Consider the following 19920-nt stretch of genomic DNA (forward strand, 5'->3'; position numbering starts at 1 on the left):
AATAGTAAACGTAAAAGATGGACGATGCTTACTCATCTAACAACACCATTAGGATTAAATATCAGAGCCAAGAGCTAATCAAAGAGACCCAACCTCAATCCTCATTCAATATCGGCAATCCTACAGGCAAACAAGAAGTCCTCCTTCAGCACAAATTGATGATTAAATAAGCAGTGTGATCTAACTAAGACCATCTTCTGTTGTTCTCCTCCCTTCTATTTGCAGAGTGAGCTATTCGATGAAATCGACCTCTCCAACCTGTGTTTTGCCGAGTGCAGTACCAAGAATGCGAACCACAGCTTTCAGGTGAGTAAATGAGTACCCAAACCACAACCACGTCTCTCGGTTTCGACAATTAAGAATAGATGATAGGTTTTTGTTTTGTTTTTCAAGACGATGAGGCTAAGGTTCCTAAGAAATGGAAATCCTTAATTGAAATTCAATTCTTGATAATTCTTAGCATGCTTAGTATACATCTTCACAGAAGACTTATTCGTTACCTTTGTCATTGCTTTGTGAATATTCAGCTGGATGATCGTGACCTCATTTTTTATTGTCCGCCATTCGACTACAACGGTTGATTTTGATTAATGATCTTATACCGAATAATTGTTAGCAATGACATTAAGATAAATCGAAATGAATAATTAATATTGAATAAATTACTTTTTGCAACATGGTCCGAATTGCAAATGTGGACAAGTAACGCCAGCTGTTATGAACCATTTTTCATAAATTAATGACTCCCTTAAACCGAAATGAATTTTCGGATTCCACTTATTCCGATTTGCATTAAAGTTCAACCCGCAGATACTTGAATTCGATTTTGCTAATGTATCTAACGGGTCTGATTGAAACGGTGGTGTTGCTATTATACTGCCAACTTTTCACCAAAGCAAAGGAGCTGCCAAGTTTCCATCCATCCGTCTCGGGCACACACCGAACATGAATAAGTGAGTGAAAAAAACAACCTAAGCACAAGTTATTCATTTTTGGAGCAAACTGTGCTGAATGAGACAGAGAGATACAGAAGCAGAAGCAGAAGTTTCTTCGGCTGTCGGTGGGTGAATACCATATTCAATCTTCCAGGATGAGAATTTCAGGAGGCAAGATGTTGGCTCCTGTCGTTGCCAGCTACAGCCTTTTTGTGTAGCTCCTTTGCATGTTTACATTATACCGATTGAATAATTGATGGCTCTTGATTCGAACCGCTGCTGTTGGTACCGTCAAGAGGGTTTTGTTTGGACGCGTTTCTTGCAAAACAAGGATCCGTCGACTCAGACAAGTTTGTTTTGCTTGAAATTTTGACGAAAAACTAGAGCATTTACAGGTCCACTACACCTAGTTGGTGTACAATGCCACTCTGATAAAAAAAAAAATGACAGGTTGTCAAAATTTAAATATGTGCTAAGTTCGTAAAACAGTGTAATTAATCATGGAATCCCAGCAATCGCTTCTGATGTTGTTCATTGAAAATATCAGGAGTGCCACTAAACGAAGATGAGTCCCAAAGAAAGTGATCCTTCTCATCGAAGCCCAGTTCGGATCAACGTATTGCACGAAGATGTTTTGCTTGATTGAGTTGCATATTCCGGTCTAGCTTTGAACAATGATAGTTCTATGTTCATGGACGTTTTCGCAGCATACCAGTTTAAAACCGGCATTCCATAATCTTACATTATGGTATTTTGTTGCAACAACAACATGATGATCGGTGGATCGCTCTTCTCCCATCGACCAGCACATAAAGTCACTTGGGTATCCCGAGATGGCCGAACAGAAAATCAAATTGGCCACATCTGCATCAGCCGAAAATGGAGAAGGAGCCTTCTTGATGTCCGCAGCAAACAAAGCGCAGGCATTGTATCTGACCGTCACCTCGTCCTTGGTGATATACGACAGAGAGTAGCGCGTGTACAACGGCACGGAGAGAAAGTCGGGTGTCGATACGACGTCCGCCGCGCCGGTTGGAAAATCCGAAGGTGACGACAGACGGAACAGTCGAAGGACAGTGGTGTGGAATCAAGAATGCCTTTACCACGACGAGCCATGGTACTCTCGGTAAAGTTCGTGGAAGAAGAAGTGAATGGATGTCGGATGAAACTTGGAGGATGATCGATGATCGGAGAAAGGCGAAAGTCGAAATTGATCAGGCATGTACCGGGTCAGCCAAAGCAGCCGCCCACTTACGTTATGCGAAGCTGGAAAAGGCAGTTAAACGAGCTTGTAGACGAGACAAGAGAGCCTGTACAAACTCCCTAGCCGAAGAGGGAGGAAGAGCCGCCGCCAATGGATATTACTTTATGACATTCCTCGAAGCCTCAGTAGTGCAAGGACAAATGCAAGAATGCCGCTAAAAGACCGAGCAGGTCAGTTATTGACCGATCGAACAGATCAGCTCAAACGATGGACTGAGCACTTCGAACAACTCTTCCGAGTCACGAATAGCGAGCCAACAGAACCCGCAGCTCGAAGCGCCAACAGTGAGTCGCATAAATAGCGTCAACTCGGAAGCACCTTCGCTGGCTGAAATAGAAGCGGCGATCAAAGACACGGAGTCCAACAAGGCACCTGGGATCGATTGCATCTCTGCTGAAATGCTGAAAGTCGACCCAGTCTTGTCAGCACAAATGTTGCACAGTCTTCTCGCTGACATATGGGATACTGCAACATTCTCGGCCGACTGGATGCAGGGTATCCTCGTAAAGGTCCCGAAGAAAGGAGACCTGGCAGAGTGCGAAAACTGGTGAGGCATAACGTTGATCTGTACAACCCTCAAAGTACTCTGCAAAGTGATCCTGAACCGGATCCAGTAGAATATCGACGCTACACTCCGACGGCAACAAACTGAATTCCGATCCGCACGATCATGTATGGACAACATCACAACGCTACGAATAATGCTGGAACCAATCAACGAATTCCAGGACTCTCTTCTACTGGTGTTCGTTGATTTCTAAAAAGCATTTGACTGACTTAACCACGAAAACATCTGGGCGGCTATAAGTCGACAAAGAGTCCCAGAGAACCCAGTCCATCTCATCGAAGCACTAAGCATTTTCGAGCAAAGTCTTGCACGACGGTGTCTTGTCTGGACCTATCCCGGAAACTGCTGGAGTGAGACAAGGAAGTATTTTATCACCGCTGCTTTTTCTCATTGTAATGGATGAGATCTTAACTGGATCGATTGACTGTAGACCAAACCGAGGATTGCCGTGGAATCCTTCAGCAATTGAGCAACTGAACGACGTGGCAGACGATATTGTTTTGCTCGCCCAAACACAACAAGACATGCAGAGCAAACTCGACGACCTCACCGAAAGCTCCAAGGCAGCTGGTTTCAAAATCAATGTCGGAAAGACCAAGTCGATGGAGATAAACACAGTAAATCCTTCCAATTTCGTGATAGCTGGGCAACAAGTTGAGAAAGTGGAGTGCTTCCAGTATCTTGGTAGCCAGGTAACGCCTAATAGTGGTACCAGAAACAACATCGAAACCCGGATAATTTTTATTTATTTACATAGTATTCCGTCTCACGACATAACTTGACGAACATAATTCCTAAAATTCACTCGGTCCATGGCAACCGTTCTCCAATTCCTCGGCACCTCACGTTCGCCAGATCACGCTCCACTTGGTCTAACCATCTCGCTCGTTGCGCCCCCGCTCGTCTTGTTCCTACCGGATTCGTAGCGAACACCTGTTTTGCAGGACAGTCGGCCGGCATTCTCGCAACATGTCCCGCCCAGCGTATCCGGCCAGTCTTCACCACCTTCTGGATACTGGGTTCGCCGTAGAGTCACGCGAGCTCGTGGTTTATCCTTCGCCTCCACACTCCGTTCTCCTGTACGCCGCCAAAGATGGTTCTTAACACTCGTCGCTCGAATACTCCGAGTGTACGCAGGTCTTCCTCGAGCAATATCCATGTCTCGTGCCCGTAGAGAACAACCGGTCTAATGAGCGTCATATATAGGTTACACTTCGTGCGAGGGCTAAGTCTTCTCGACCGCAGTTGCTTGTGGAGTCCATAGTAGGCACGACTTCCGCTGATAATTCGCCTCCGGATCTCACGGCTGGCTGGTGTCATTGTCAGCGGTCACCAGTCTTCACGGTACAACTTGAGTTCGAAGTGCACGCAAGTTTTTGCACTTACTTGCACACAACTTTCGAGGCGCAAGTTCAACACGCACCCATTTAAACTCACCGCACTCAAAGTGCAGGGTACAAGTTCGAGCTCGTGTTCGAACCCGGGTGCGAACCCGTGTGCGCGCATCCATGCTCAGAATTAAGGAAAAGGAATCTAATGCAGAAAGTGTAAGCGCTTGACCATCTTAGGTAACTTTTTTGTTTCAATTCCAATCATGATGCTGTCTTCGGGTAAAACATTTGTCTTGATTTAGGCTTTGAGAAAATTATTTAAAAAAATCAATCGGCTAGTGGGGAAAAAAGTTATTAATGAAAAATTTGTTTTTTGTGCATCTTCCGAGCAAAATATATTTTAATCTCATTCACGCTTGAGGCTCAATCTCAACCCTTTCCGATGGTCAGATTTTGCTTAGTTAAAATAGCGACCTTCTGGTAAGCCAATGATTAATTTAAGTTCAAAGCGGGTTAGATTTACCATGTTTTATTCTTCCTATACTAAGATTAGTAACTCTATTTTGCGCTGTGGTTTGTTAAATCATTTGAAAATGCTAATATTATTATTATCGTAAAGTAATGTTTGAATACGATTTTGTAATGTTTTAATACGATTTTCACTGAATAAATGTCCTATATGCTTATTTTTACAATAAATATCGAAAATGTTAACTTTACAACATTTTCATGAATTTGAGTCAGAATCCCAAAGTAAATATGGATTGAATTTTTTTTTTTGGAAAGACATACCAAATCTGTGAATACTGTATTCTCAGGATCTGTGACGAAAATATGCTCGAAATGCTCTGAAATTATAAATTATTCTGTGATTTCGGCAACCTTGGTCATAACTTCTACAATTTTCAACCGATTATGATAAATAATCACTTGGAATCTTTGTTTTATATCAACATTCGAGTTCCGTATAAAACAAACAATTTTATAATGTTACCATCCAAATCTAAAATCATCAATAAAGTTTCTGTCGATGAAATAAAATCCGATTATTATCGTTTTTTCGTTCATAAATTCATCATTATCATCAACACCTGCCGTTTCAAATAAATAATTTACAAAAAAAAATCAACAACTACTGTTAATCATACGCTAAAATGATGTTCAGATGATCAGTACAAGTTTGTTCACCTTCAACGTACAAAACAGAGGTTCAAAAATAATGTTTTGCAGTTCGAAATTTTTAAAAATTTGATTACAAATAATCGTTTTTTTATTTTCAAAATTCGCTTTTCAATTCGCTATTTGTTGTATCTCAAAATTTAACAAAATGAAAATAGTTTTAATCGTTCATTTGAAAAATGATGATAAAATTTGTATAGTTTCGATGTTTATTTCAATAATATTCTTTCAACTTCCATATAACTGAGCAACACATTGAAATGATTGATTTCATTTTTATGTGAACTAGTTAAAAATAAATGCAATCATTATTAATTATTAATAAAACGATTAAAAACTTAAACGAAGTTATAAAGACGGACGCTAAAAACATTTTTTCATGTACGACTAATCCAGTCTACAAACACTCGAATTATCTAGTACGGCCTGTTATGAGCTTTTGAGTATGATGAACATATTTTTTCTATAAAGGAATTGTGTAAAAAATCAATAAAATAAATAAATGATGCGAAATACAACAGTAAAACCAATTTATAAAAATTGTATTGAAAGAGCCTGTAAAGTTCATATAACAAATTAATTATAGAACAAATAAAAAAAAATATATGTAATTCTCAGTTTGGTAGGTATTCAATAAAATGAGGTATTTCAATTTTCTAACATCTTACCAATGGTAAGTTAGCACAATGAAATCCATCCAACGAATCTTCTAAATAATTATGAGTTTTATTTATTTTCCTGTTTTGTCAGTTTCAAAGTGAAAATATTTGATGTCATTTTTAACCCTCCAAAGTTGTTCGGGTCAATATGAACATCATGCCAATATACTGAAAAACTGGGATTATTGAAAGACCAACTATGTTCTATCAAAATAATAATCAAATTAACGACAAAAAACTAAAATTTAATTTATCAAAATCGGTTCATTAAAAAAGAAATACAGCTAAGCAAAGCCAAAATTGGATGTCGTTTTTTAAAGTTAGACATTTTTCAAGCGGAAGATACTAAATGGCGGTCAAAACATTCATTGCATCCCAACATATCTAAACATCGTCGGATAGATGTACACTCTTGACAAGTCCAAACATCAATTAAACATTCAAATACAGAAAAGCTGCCACAAGCTATAAGTATTTTAAAAATATATATATTTTTTTAATTTTTTACTTTCTGAACCAGTTTCCTCAAAGCTTGTAATACATATCTCCTTAATTTTGAAATGTACGAACATCGGGCAGCTTGAATAAATAACCTACACAATGAATATAATATCATAAAAATCGGATAACATTTACGGCCGGGGGAACGTCATCAAACTGCAACTCAAATTTCCCAGAAACGGATGTTTTGCGAACAGCTTTGGAAGGTTAATATTTTGCTCATTTATGCCATTTGTGATATTTTTGCCATTTTTGAATTTTCATCTTTTTTTTGTCAATTAAGCTATTTTTGATATTGATTGTTTGGTCGTTTTTCCATTTGTGTCATTTTGATAATTTTTTCATTTTGTTTTTTCATTTAAATTTTTCAAAATTTCCATGTTTTCTACTCGCCATGCGATGATTTATCCATTTTATGATTGCATTTTTTAATGCCTCAGAAATATAAACATTGTTTTATGAGATTTGCGGAGCGAGAGTTGCAATGGCAATTTCCAAACATTTTATCAAATCACCGGTTTTCTGAAAAACAACCTAGTTCCAGAAAAACTAATTTTCGGTAAAATTTTTTTCTTCTTTTTTTTTGGCCGACAGACAAAAAAATTTCATAACAATTTTTAAAAACCAACCATATACATTTGAATCGGTTTTACAACCTCATACATAACTCCAAAAATGTTCAAAAAACAGCATTGAAATTGATTTACATACGCACAAACGATAGAAAAACTAACTGAAGAAAATAATTCATACCACATTCAACACCCAGGCATACACAGGCAGACACATTCAATTTCAGTTCAGCCAGCCACTGTGAGTACAAAACTCGGTACGAACCCGAAGCGAACCAGAGTACGAACATCGGGGAGCGCACTCGGGTACAAAAAATGTGCTCGAGTTTAGGTTCGAACTAAACCCAAGTACAAGCTTGTGTGCAAGTTCAGAGAAAACTTGCGCCTGGATTTCCGCACTCAAGTTGAACTCGGTACATGTTTTCGTGAAGACTGGCGGTCACCAGTGAGCCGAGATAGACAAAGTCTTCGAGTATCTCCAGCTCGTCGCCGTCGATCGTGACCTTGTTATTACTGGACAAGCGGGTTCGGTCGGTCTCGGATCCGCTGGCCAGCATGTACTTCGTCTTGGACGTATTAATCATCAACCCGGATCAGAAAGGTCCGATTTGCGTTTGCGAGTCTCCGGAACTTTTGGCGGTGACGACGGAAAAACTGTAAGTATTTGAGAATCGCTGCCTGCAGAGTATCATCCGCACTTGGTGGCCTGGCAATTGGATCTCAAATGAGGAACTACATTGCCGGTTTCATCAAAGGGCGCTAAAAATCGAAATTCGGGAACGCAAGTGGAGATGAATTGGACACACCCTGCGAAGAGATGAGAAAGAGATTTGCAGAAAGGCACTTATGCCTAGCCGCCGAAATACGAACTGTCGACGAGAGTCTTGACTGGGACCAAGTGAAGACCTTGGCTACGGATCGTCAACAGTGGAGGTCTTTTACCACGGCCCTATGCACCGGAGAATCGGTAGTTCGTAGTTGTTCAGCCGGATTGGAACATAGAGCTGCAGATTTTAGTTCCTTAATCCTCGAGGTCGCACACTGAGGGGAATAGCTTCCAGCAACATGGGAGAGTCAATCCTCGACGCAAGAAGATCCGCTACGACTAAAACACGTGCATGACATGAAGTGTGTCTAAATCAATTGAGCGGCAACGACTTTCGAAACTGGGTAAACGAAACGGATCTTACCAGTTTAAGTGTCTCAGGGCATACCGCATGAAGCGCCGCTGGATAGCCTCTATTCGTTCAGCTCCATTCTGGTAAAATGGGCACCAATCTGCAGAAAGCCGCAGCTCGTGGCGTAGAACATACACTTTCTGTGGGTTGGTGGTTTTAGCATTTGTAAAATGCTAGCCATCATATCCTCGAAAGATGTACGCTTAGAGTTAAGAATCTGCATCTCTTCGGGATGAATAAGCCAGTGATGCTTAAAATCCCTTGAGAAAAAAAAAATCTGCATCTCTTCGAGAAAACATCAAGTTTCATAGAGATCCTGTATGTGTTTGTGTTCGTTTAAAAAAAAGACTTCTTGAGGCTTTATCAACGATGTAATTCGTATGAGTCTTAAACTCCAGCCGATGGTCTAGAAAAACGCCCAGATCATTGATGTGGTTCACCCGGGCGATGGTTTCGTTACCAAGAATGTATTCCGCATGAAGTTCCGTTTGCGAGAAAATAAACTGACCGCACATTTACTCCGGTTCAGAGGCAGGCACTTGGTGTCACACCAGTGAGCGAAGGTATTAAACTACTAAACGAAGGTATTGAACTGCCTTTGCGAGAGATCGGTGTCCTCTTGACCGTTGATGGTGTGAAAAAGTTTGAGGTCATCAGCATGCGCAAGTTTAGGTCCATCAAGGACAGTGAGTACATCGTTAAAATAGATGACAAAAATTATCGGTCCCGAGTAACTTCCCTGAGGCACGCCTGAACAAGTGGAGAATTGTCTTGAAAAAAAATTTCCAGTTTGAACTGATAACTTTCGTCCCATTAAGTAGCTTCGAAACCAGTCCAGTAATGATCCAAAGAATCCTAAACGTTCGAGTTTTGCGATTGCAATATCGTGATTTACTTTATCGAAAGCAGCAGACAGATGAGTATAGATGGCGTCAGTTTGGGACTTCATGGCAAAGCTATCTTGTACGAACGATGTGAAAGTCAGCAAATTTGTTGTCGTGGATCGTTTTGGCGAAAATCCGTGTTGATCGTTGAAAAAGTTTTGCTTCGAGGACGAGAAAATCGGAAATCGGAGAATTCTGTCCGCTGTTTTTGTCGTACTTCCTGAATGATCTCGGGTTGGTCTTAAAATTGCGCTGTAGGCGGTGAAGCTAGTTCTTATCGCAACGCCTTCTGATTTTTTTGTATGCCGTGTTTAGCTTGCGGTATTCTTCTTTTGTGAAGATGGACTTGTGTTTGCTAGTATCGAAGAGCACGGTTTTTAACCGTTTTTAATTGTCGCAGTTGATAAGTGACCCAGGGAGCTCGTGGGTTGGAAGGTAAGCTACGTTTCGGAACATGACGATCGATCATGTAGTTCAACATGTTTGAAAAAGTCGCAGCGGCAGCACTGGGGTTAGAAAAATCGAGCTCGTTCTCCCATTCGATGGAACCTAGGACGAGGGAGCTTCGACATCGACGTTTTTGAAGTCCTGGTAGAAGGAAGAAGTTTCCTCTATGGGGGCGTTAATGTTAGTGAAAGCTGGATGATCAGAAACAACTTTGACGAGAGGGGCGGAAGCTAAATCTATAGTCGGATTCCTGAAGCCTTCGTTTATGAAGCAGAGGTCTAGCATACGGCCGTTTTCGTTTTCGAAGCTGTTGATCTGGCGAAGAGTCGCGGTGCTCAAAGAGTCCAGGAAGGCGTTGGAAGGAGCCGAGAAATAGGACCGCATAGCATCTGGGAACAAATAGGCACCGTGGAAAGGGCACCATTTCAAGCCAGGCATGTTAAAATAATCGATAACAAGTATGTCATCTTCGGGAGAGCAAATTGAGCTTACTGTGGAGAGGCATCGCGAGAAAGACTACAGCTACAACCAGGTCATTAGAGTGATCACTCCAAGCAACCAAAAGTCACGTTTTTACTTAAAGATGGAACTCCGAAGTTCACATTTGGCTGAAAAAATGTTTTATGGGAGCTTCAGGTGAGTCTTGTCACGTTAAAGTTACTCAGGAATTTCCATAGCCCTTTGTTAAATTATCGATAAAGGAGCGCTTTTAATGCAACTTCTTTCAAGAAGGTCGATAACGTTCGCTTTACACCTTCTAACGCACCGTTAACAACCTTCTAGGTGTTTTAACGAACTTTTATGGGAATTCTAAGCGACATGTCAAAAATGTCTTTCAATTTCTTGTCATGTTATTTGAATTTTTCGATTTTTTCTGATCAATGTAAAGGTATTCGAATAAATTTCTGATGATGAGAATTTTTGTGTTTATTTATTGAATGTACTGAAAGTCCTCTAATCGAAATAAGGTTCAATCAATTGATCAACCCATTCAAACATCTCAAATGACATTATGTTTATTTACTAATTATTACAGTGGCAATGAACTATTGCTTGATTGGTCGAGAGGCTGGTGAGTTTGATTGCAACCTAGAGAACAGCGGTTCAATTCGCTAGGTGTAAGTAGCTTTTGTAATCAAAACAATATAATAAAAATCAATGGGATAGACCATGATAAACTGGCAACATAGCAATCTGTCATCTGGTTGTCAGAGCAATCTGTCAACCGAATTTTTTTTCGGCGCGTAGAAGTTTTTTGACATTCTCTTAGAAGCTGAATAGCATTCTTTACAGCCACCTAAACGAACTTGAAAGTAGCTTTAAGAACTTAACTTTTGGGCTGACTAGCATTCTCTGCAGATACAAACTAGAGCTGATTAAGCTTCTATGAAACCTTTTAAAGGGAATTTAGGTTGCTTGGGACGTACACTACGCATAGGTACTGTTACGGCCTCAACCCAGGGCCGGGGCACAAGCATACGTGCCGCTCCAGCAGCATACTTCATCCTGGGGAGGCCGAAGTACACCATCCACATCACCAACATATCGCATGAAAAACTTACCTTCCATTAAAAATTTCTCTTTGCTAGGACTCAGAGGGCCACCCTAGCGATAAGTGCATATGTTGAACCTAAAAGTTAGAGGAAAAAGCATAATTATAGTCCAAATTAAGCTAAGCTAAAATGTTTTATACTTACCGATAATTGCTGTGGTTTGTTTACTTTTCGTCATTTGGGGCACGTTCATACAATCAAGATAGACTTAGAAGAGAGAACGTACTCACCTTAGGGAAATCCGGGATGCCAAATAAACGGGAAAAGTAGTATCTCAGCTCCACTCACTTTCTTAAGCGGGAAAGTAAGCGTCGCGAAGCATCGAGATGTAGCTAGGTAGAAAGGGTAGCTCATCAAAACCCTGAAGATCACAAAGGGTAGATAATGGGAAAGGAGACCCAAACTTTCTAGGCCGAAAGAGTCTGGACGAAAGGATCGAAACAGAGACCCAGAACTTCTAGGCAATAGAGTTTGGACGAAATGGGTATAAAAAGCCAGCCCAAATATGTAATCAAATCAGTATCAAATAAACTCTTTAATAGCACAGTATACTAAAACGTTTTTCTACGATCATCCGAAATCGGTTAAAGTTCCAGACCTGAACAATCACTCCCTGCGAGAACAGGTACAGTTTCCGGTCACCGAGATCAATGCGTGCCCAAGGAAGTTCCAATTCGTTTCAGGAACTGTCTTCGATCAGCTGAGCCGTGAGTCCGTGAGTCCGTGAGCCCGTGAGCCGTGGACTTTACAGCAAGTAAAACTCTGCCTCCAGTTGATTTTTAACTTTTCAGGGGGCTTCGATCGCAACGGAACACTACATAGTCTGGGCCGATAATTTGACTGGATAAGGTGCGGTCGTTTAGCCATGTTTCTGTAAAGGCGATGATTTCGTAGCAGGAGCATGACGTGGCAAGGAGGTAGTCAACCGTAGTTCTTGATGCGTTGCGTCCCGGTGCTGAAGGTTTCTACAATTAACATGATTTTTTAAGAGACGAAAAGTATTTTTCTTTAATGGAAAACATTGAAGTTAAGAAAAACTTAGCCGTAAGCCTTGAATGATACCTCATTCTGAATTTAATTTTCACGTTCTAGGTCTCACTTCTCATTTCCCTTATCTCACGTCTTTCGTTTATCTGAGAAATCTCGCACTCTTCGCATGTTTCACGTACTCCTTTTTGCTTTTCACGTGTCTCGCCACGTGTCACATATCCTTGTCTCATTCCTCACTTCTCTAGTCTTGTGGTTCATGACTCAGGTATTAGGTTTCATGCCTCAGGTCTCGTTCATGTCTCAAGGCGCATGTCTCTCAGTGTGCAGGTTCTCTAGAAAACTTAAGTGTGTTCTGGGGGGAAGAAAGTAATATGTGTTAAAATTGTGTTCCAGCGCTTTGTTAATAGTCAACTTTAAATTCTAACGGTTTATATTGCATCAATACATGACTAGCTGTTTGAAAGAAGAAGAGATAAACTTAACATTTTTACACACAGAAAAACTATATTTAGCTTTACCCCTATGTGCGTTGCAACACACCCTTTTAGGAAAATCTTTTAAAAAAAAATGGTATAGAGCATGCATGGGTGGCTAAACCGTGGCCCGCGGGCCACATTTATCCCGTGAACGCTAATTTATAGCCCGCGAAGCTTTGATCAGCTCCAATATTATGAAAGGAGAATTAAGCATGCATAGTTAAAAATAGAGCAAGGTCAAAATGTTTGTATGTCAACTCCTTGAATTCTTCGAATCTTTTGCAAAAGTTCGCTCTTTGAAATTCAAATAATCAAATCGTTATTTTCGTCAAGTTATGTCGTGAGACGGAATACTATGAAAATAAAAATAAAATGATTCGTTATTTTGGAGGCCGTAAAAAGTCGCTTCTTTGGTCTTGAAAATTCGTGGGAACTAATCAACGTTTGTATTTATTCAAAAGTTTGACATAAAAGTCGGATATAACCAAAATGATGAATATGTTGAGTGTATATTGGATTTCTAGATTTTGGAAAGCATTGTCCGCTTTTTTTGTATGCTACACTATTTTCCGTTAAAGTAAGTTTTTTGAAAGGATCATTACAAATGGAACAGTGTAATGAAAGCCAAGTTTTTTTTTTCGCTGAAAACTTTAGAGATGCTTACAAATTACAACATTTGTTCTAAGAAAAACTTCAAATACGAGGAAAACAATTTTTTTTATAAAGTGTATAGCCACAGGGGCCACGAAAATTTACTTTCAGTGCTTTTCGATTGCAGTTTTGCACAATTCAACCAATTTTTTTTTGTAAATTTGGAAACATATTACGCTTGACTCATAGATTAATTAAAAAAAATTGTGAAAACTATACAACGAATAACAAAAAATATTTCAACTTAATCTCAAAAAATTTAAAAAAGTAAATATTGTACATATTTTTTGATCTCATGCTTTTTTTCGCAACCTCGTCTGTAAACGGGGTATGTGTTGCTTTTTTTGCTACTTATCTTAGAATCATTTTTTTCTGAAGAAATCAATTCAGAATGCCAATCATTTTTATAAATCGAAAAATAAATAGACCAAGAATTTCATAGGCTACCAAAATGATAATATTTAGAAAAATAGACGCATTTCTAGTTTTATCATGTTTTTAAGGTTTTTTTAGCAGTACTTTGTGACAAATGCTTGCTAAATAATTTTCATTAATATCAATAGTTAAATCAACATATGTTGAAATATTTTGCGCAAAAATGTAAGTTGAAATAATGATCGGGTTTGATTTAATGTCGATTTTAGTAAACGCCGTCTAAAACGGGGTTGATGTCATCACGTTTCTCTGGAAGCGTTTTATAAAACACTAGCTGATCCCATACGAACTCCGTTTCGCTTTCAACTTGGAGTATGTCATGAACAGTTTGTATGAAAGTCAATTGCCATGCATTTTCCAGGTGCATATCCGAATTCATTGTTAAGAAATAATCGCAAAAATATTGGACGATCACTTTGTCTGTCGTCTGCTACTAAATTTGAAATCTGGAATCTTTTGACCGTGCCAAAAAACCACGTGTAGAAATTTCGACTAAATCATTGCATAACCCCTTTAGGGGGCTCTTATACAATATTTGATATCTGAAATCGAATGCCCTTACCTCAAAACTCTCGTGTGCAAATTTTCAAAGCAATCCATTGTACAATAACGTCGTTTTTGACATCTGAAATCGATTACCCGTCCCTGGAAACTACCGTGTGCAAATTTTCATCCCAATCCGATGTATAATAACGACGATATTTCAAAAATATTGAAAGGTTTATATGGAAGACCCCCTTTTCCGGCCCCTTAAACTGTTTTTAATACCTGAAATCCATTGCTCATCTCTCAAAACTCTCGTGTATCAATTTTCGTTTGAATCCGATGTATAATAACGACAATATCGCATCAACAGTGAATAGTTAATATGGACGACCCCTTTGGCCGACCCCTGATTTTAGTTTGGATAAGTGAAATCAGCTGTTTGTCCCTAATAACTCCTATGTGCAAATTTTCATCCCAATCCGATGTATAAAAAGGTCAATATCACTAAGTTACTGAAAATTTAATATGGACGACCCCTTTTGCCGGCCCCTTACACTCAATTTGATAAGTCAAATCGATTGCGCGTCACTCAAAACTATCGTGTACCAATTTTCAACTGAATACGATGTATAATAACGTCAATATCGTAAAAACAGTGAACAGTTAATATGGACGACCCCTTTGGCTGACCCCTTACACAAAATTTAACACCTAATATCGATTGTTCGTCTTTAAAAACACTCATGAGCAAATTTTCAACACGATCCGACGAAAAGAAACGTCAATATCGCGAAAACAATATTTATCTTCTATGGACGACCCCCTTCAGAAGGGGTCATCCGAAAATCTGAAAACATTTTTCATCTTTCCTAGTCCTAATAAGCATCCATGCCAAATTTCAGACTTCTAGCTCTAAAGACGGCTGAGTCTATAGAGGACAAACAAACAAACAAACAAACAAACAAACATACAGAAATTGCTTTTTATATATATAGATACAGAGATTTCCATCAGGATGTATCCGATTTCAATATCAAATAATTCCGCAAATTTTCAGCCGATTTCACAAAAAAAGCTTCTGTCCGGATATTTTATGCCATTTAATCCAAACCAGATTAAGAATACAACGCAGATTAAATGACCACACCCGAGCAAAAAGCAGCATTCCACATACCATTGTCCAGAATTTTGGGCTTTAAAGTGGTTACTTCAATTCGTAGACTAGTTTGAAGTTCGTCAATGTTCCTGGTGTGCTGGCGTAATTTTTATTTTTGAAATATGTTCAAAGAAAATAAAATTGATACCGAGAAGGACACACAGTTCAAATCACAATTTTTTGAGAAAAGGATTTTAACGGTAAGCACGCACAGTTTTTGCAACTGAACGATCGTTTTGCGATGTAAAGCACTAGAATTTCCCCACTTCCTTTTTGTCTGTATCGACTCATAGCTAAACTGGCACTAAATGACGTTTCGAAATTGTGTTTATATGTCTCAATTAACTGGAAAAGGCGAAGTTACTCGACTTTCGAATCGGATTGAGGTGAACAAATTTGAAGCTCATCAAAGTTGAAACATCATTTTCGAAATTGCTTATTTGTTTCTTTGCTATTTAAAAAACTTCAACTAAACATAGTCTATTGAGTGCTGGAAGATGTTGTTGGTTTATTGATTTTTAGATTACAAAATCTGTAGAAATTATAGCAATTTTCTAGAAATTATAAAAAAAAAAGATTTGTTTTTAAATTTTTCTGCATATCTACTCTGATATCTCAAACATATATTGAAATAATGTAATAGAAATATCATTAGTCCTTCGAAAATCTAGAACATTTTAACAACTTTTTAATGAGTTTTTATAGTTTTAAAGAAATAAATATGTTAAAAAAATACTTATGAAAAATTGAATGAAAAAAAAAATTGCTTCAATTTTTTTTGGTCCGCAGATAAATCCCATTTCTAAACTTTGGTCCACCGGCTGAAAATGTTGGCCACCCATGGTATAGAGCTTAGTTTTTTTTCAGAAATGTCACACTTCCTTTTGCTGATAGCTCATTTACTGGTGATCGGACATTTAAAATTTGTCAGCATTTTGCTGCCTGTATAAAGTTCTATCCGACCTATTTTTCCAAATAAAAAATTTACACGTTTTGAAATGAAAGAGAAAAAGAAATAAATATTTTGCACCGTTTCCTTAAAAATCCGTCATTATCAAATTGGTAGCTGACCAAACCTTTGTTCATTCAAATAATTACTGTGTGTGTAGTAGTGGAAAAGTATGTAAAAACTGTCAAAAATGTCCACAAAGTTAAAATTAAGCATTGGAGTAAAGCACATGATCGGTAATTACGGTTAAAAGTCATCAGGAAAGTAAAGTCTCATACCAATATTTATAATTTTGAATAAGCGAAAAAAGAGTAATCTTGTATGTGCCCTTCGCAACCTACGATTTATACTAACCGATTATACTTTTAGTTCAATCTCATATAGGTTTTCCTTCGTTATTGTCAAACTTTTCCAGTGAAAATTCCACTAAAAACGCTTTAAAGTGGCTCAAAAATAATCTTGTTTTATTAATTTTGAAACATATATGTCCACTAAATTTGCCTATAGTTTCTTCTAAAAGAGAAGTATTGGGCCGAAAAGTAGCAGAAGTTGAAGAACAAGGATGGAGTCACCTAAAATACTGATTAGTCGAAGTATATATTTGAAAAACTGATCAATACCATGACTGAAAAAAGTGTGAGCCGGCCGATTGGAGGTACCAAGCAGTGTTCCGAATATCACTCAATTCTCATGAGAGACACTGAAACGTTTTCAACAGCGAAAGCAAAACCTAAATTGTCGGTTGGTTTATCTCCCAGTGGGGCAAAGATTGTGTTCGACAGCGCTGCTCCGAGAATCAAAGAAATAAAATTTGAAAGAGAGACGTTTCTTCTCCAGTTGGAATTCTCAACTGAGTGAGGAGCTACCTGATTTTCAGTTTCTTCTTTCAGTCAATAACTTTTTTTGCTCAATCACTCACTCACTCACTCGTTTACTGATCGATGATCGAATGCTGTCTGCCTGATACATCTTGCTTTGTTGTTGCTGTTGTTGGGGAGGATTAAAATAGCCATTCAAACACGCAGGCAGTACTTATGAACATATGTTTCTGCCGCTTTGCCAGAAAGTATGCAGGCAGTATGAACCGATGCAAGGCCGCATTGATTGAGTTTGAGTGAGTGAGTGAGTGGATTTTCGAATTGGATCTTGTATCAGTAAGTGTCTCAATCACTTCTGATACACCAGGTAGTGAGCTTGAGAGATCGACTTAGATGCGAATCCGTTCTCGCTTTTGAATCTTGTTCTCATTAACTTCGCATTGTCGCTCTGCCGATTCTCTAGGGAACAACAGGCAGCAGCAATCGGCTTTGAAAGTTTCCAACTAGAAACCTATCATGAGCGTTTCTTCCGAGTGATTTTCGGAAGACTGGTACCAAGAATAAAGTAGAAATTTTTCTTACAAAAAGGTTAAATTTTCAATTTTTTTCATGAATAATCATAAGATTTCCTTCATTTCTTTCAAAGAGGATATTTAGATCAAACGAACGGTTTTTAAGATGCACGCATTCGTAGCTGTCCCATTTCTTAAAGAACTAAGCTTTACTTTGCAAACTTAAATTTTCGTAAACACCACTGAATAATTTTTAAAGATTTTAAGGCTATTTACCTTAAATTTGTATGCAAATATAGTAGATTTTGAAATTTCTTTTGGATAAAGTTAACCTGGTCCAAACTTCCTCCCATGAACGGCACCAATCTTAATTTATGCAGTGGTACCAGGAAATCCTAGGCACGACTTGTCGAATAGCAAGCTTTTCGATGTTTCGTGAAACAATCAAACTTGTTGTTGATAACACAATGAAGAAAAACGTTTCAATTAAATTAAAATGACACATTCATCGCTTGTACTACCGAGTAACAAACTTTTGTGGAAGAGTCCCCTTTTTCTCTTGAGTTGGAAAGGAATTGAACTTTACGGAATTGGGAAGTCTTATATTTTTAATTGGGCGATTCCAAGTGTTTTTAAATTGATCTTCAAATTTGTCTATGAAAAAAATGATTTTGATTTTTTGATTTTCCTTATTCCAGTTAATAACACCGACCCGCTCGCTTGTGCTGTGTGCTGAGAATCGTCGCGAGATGGAAGACTGGTTGCACGCCTTGAAGGCCGCCTCCTCCAGGGAGTTCTTCGAACCGGGCCCTCCGGATCAGCATGATTTCCTCTCCGGACATCACAATTGGTTAGTTTACGATATTTATTAGTCATGACTGAACCTTTAAACTTTTTTGCTTAAATAATTTATCCTGGAAACCGAAAATACCAGCAATCAATTAAAAAACGCTTAGCTAAATCCCTCAAATCTCCATAAGAGAATAGCCCAATTTCCCACATTGTTCTTAGCTTCCAATTCATTGGAACCGTTTTATCAACGATTTTTTTTTCTCGGTGTGATTCCAACAGGTATGCGACATCCCACGCCCGGCCAACCTACTGCAACGTGTGCCGCGAAGCGCTTTCCGGCGTAACCTCTCACGGATTATCCTGCGAAGTCTGCAAATGCAAGGTGCACAAACGATGTGCCGCCAAAGCAATATCCAACTGCAAATGGACCACCCTCGCTTCGGTCGGGAAGGACATCATCGAGGATCTGGACGGGGTAAGTGTTGACTCTGGCAGGAGAAGTTAGTCCTAGCAAATAAATCAATCAACGGGTTTTTTCTTCTCTTACGCAGAACATCGTAATGCCACACCAGTGGATGGAAGGCAACCTGCCGGTGTCCTCGAAGTGCATGGTTTGCGACAAAACTTGCGGCTCGGTGATGCGCCTGCAGGACTGGCGCTGTCTCTGGTGCCGCTCGACTGTCCACACCGCCTGTCGACCCCAGGCTCAGGTGGGCTGCCCCCTCGGACCGGCCCGGGTTTCCGTCGTTCCGCCCACCTCGCTCCATTCCATCGGCATCGATGACGCGTGGGACGTTTGCAAACCGCACGGAAGCTTCTCGCCACTGCTGGTATTCGTAAATTCTAAATCCGGTGACAATCAGGGCGTCAAATTTTTGCGACGCTTCAAGCAGCTGCTGAATCCGGCCCAGGTGTTCGATCTGATCTCGACCGGTCCCGGGCTCGGGTTGCGGCTGTTCCGACATTTCGACCCGTTCCGGATACTGATCTGCTCCGGGGACGGATCCGTCGGATGGGTGCTCAGCGAAATCGATCAATTAAATATGCAGGTGAGTTTTCAAAAGATCATTAGTTGTTCGAATAAATAATGATAATATAATAATGATAACCTCACCGTTTAAGTAAAGTATGAAAAACATAAATTAATGAAAAAACTCTCAAAGCTAGAGAGTCTTGGCGGTAGGAAGGGACGGTTTGGCGGTTACGGGTTACCATATCCCGCAACACCAAAAAGAGTACATTGAGATCATTTATCCAAAATGTCAGGAGAAACGATATACAGTAGAACCCCGCTTATCCGAACTCCGGTTACTGAGCTCCCGCTCTATTCCATCCATCAGGTTGATACAAGATTCATATAACTATCGAGCTTTGCGCCCAGATGGTATGCAAAACAGAAGGAAAAGGATGTACATATTTCGTATTATCTAAGGAGAGCCCTACTACCTCGGACTGCCAATTTGTTGAGGTTATGAAAAAAATGGATTTTTCGAAGATATTTAGATGCAAAACTGACAAACCACAAAAAAAAAACATTATATAAAAATCCAGTTCAATAAGAATTTGTTTTACGTTTACTTTTTC

The 19920-nt window shown here is 39.2% G+C and overlaps 1 protein-coding gene across 2 annotated transcripts in view; it reads left to right on the top strand.

Annotated features, from left to right (window-relative positions):
* Positions 1-19920, top strand: part of LOC129754158 (diacylglycerol kinase eta-like) — a 418758-nt gene that overhangs the window by 318026 nt on the left and 80812 nt on the right. For both annotated transcript variants that reach the window (XM_055750049.1, XM_055750050.1), the window contains 4 exons: positions 226-306; positions 18243-18394; positions 18616-18811; positions 18888-19385. In XM_055750049.1, coding sequence (XP_055606024.1) covers positions 226-306; positions 18243-18394; positions 18616-18811; positions 18888-19385 — 927 coding nt within the window. The remainder of the gene's footprint in view (positions 1-225; positions 307-18242; positions 18395-18615; positions 18812-18887; positions 19386-19920) is intronic.

The sequence above is a fragment of the Uranotaenia lowii genome, chromosome 3 (assembly GCF_029784155.1).
Source record: "Uranotaenia lowii strain MFRU-FL chromosome 3, ASM2978415v1, whole genome shotgun sequence".
NCBI lineage: Eukaryota > Metazoa > Arthropoda > Insecta > Diptera > Culicidae > Uranotaenia > Uranotaenia lowii.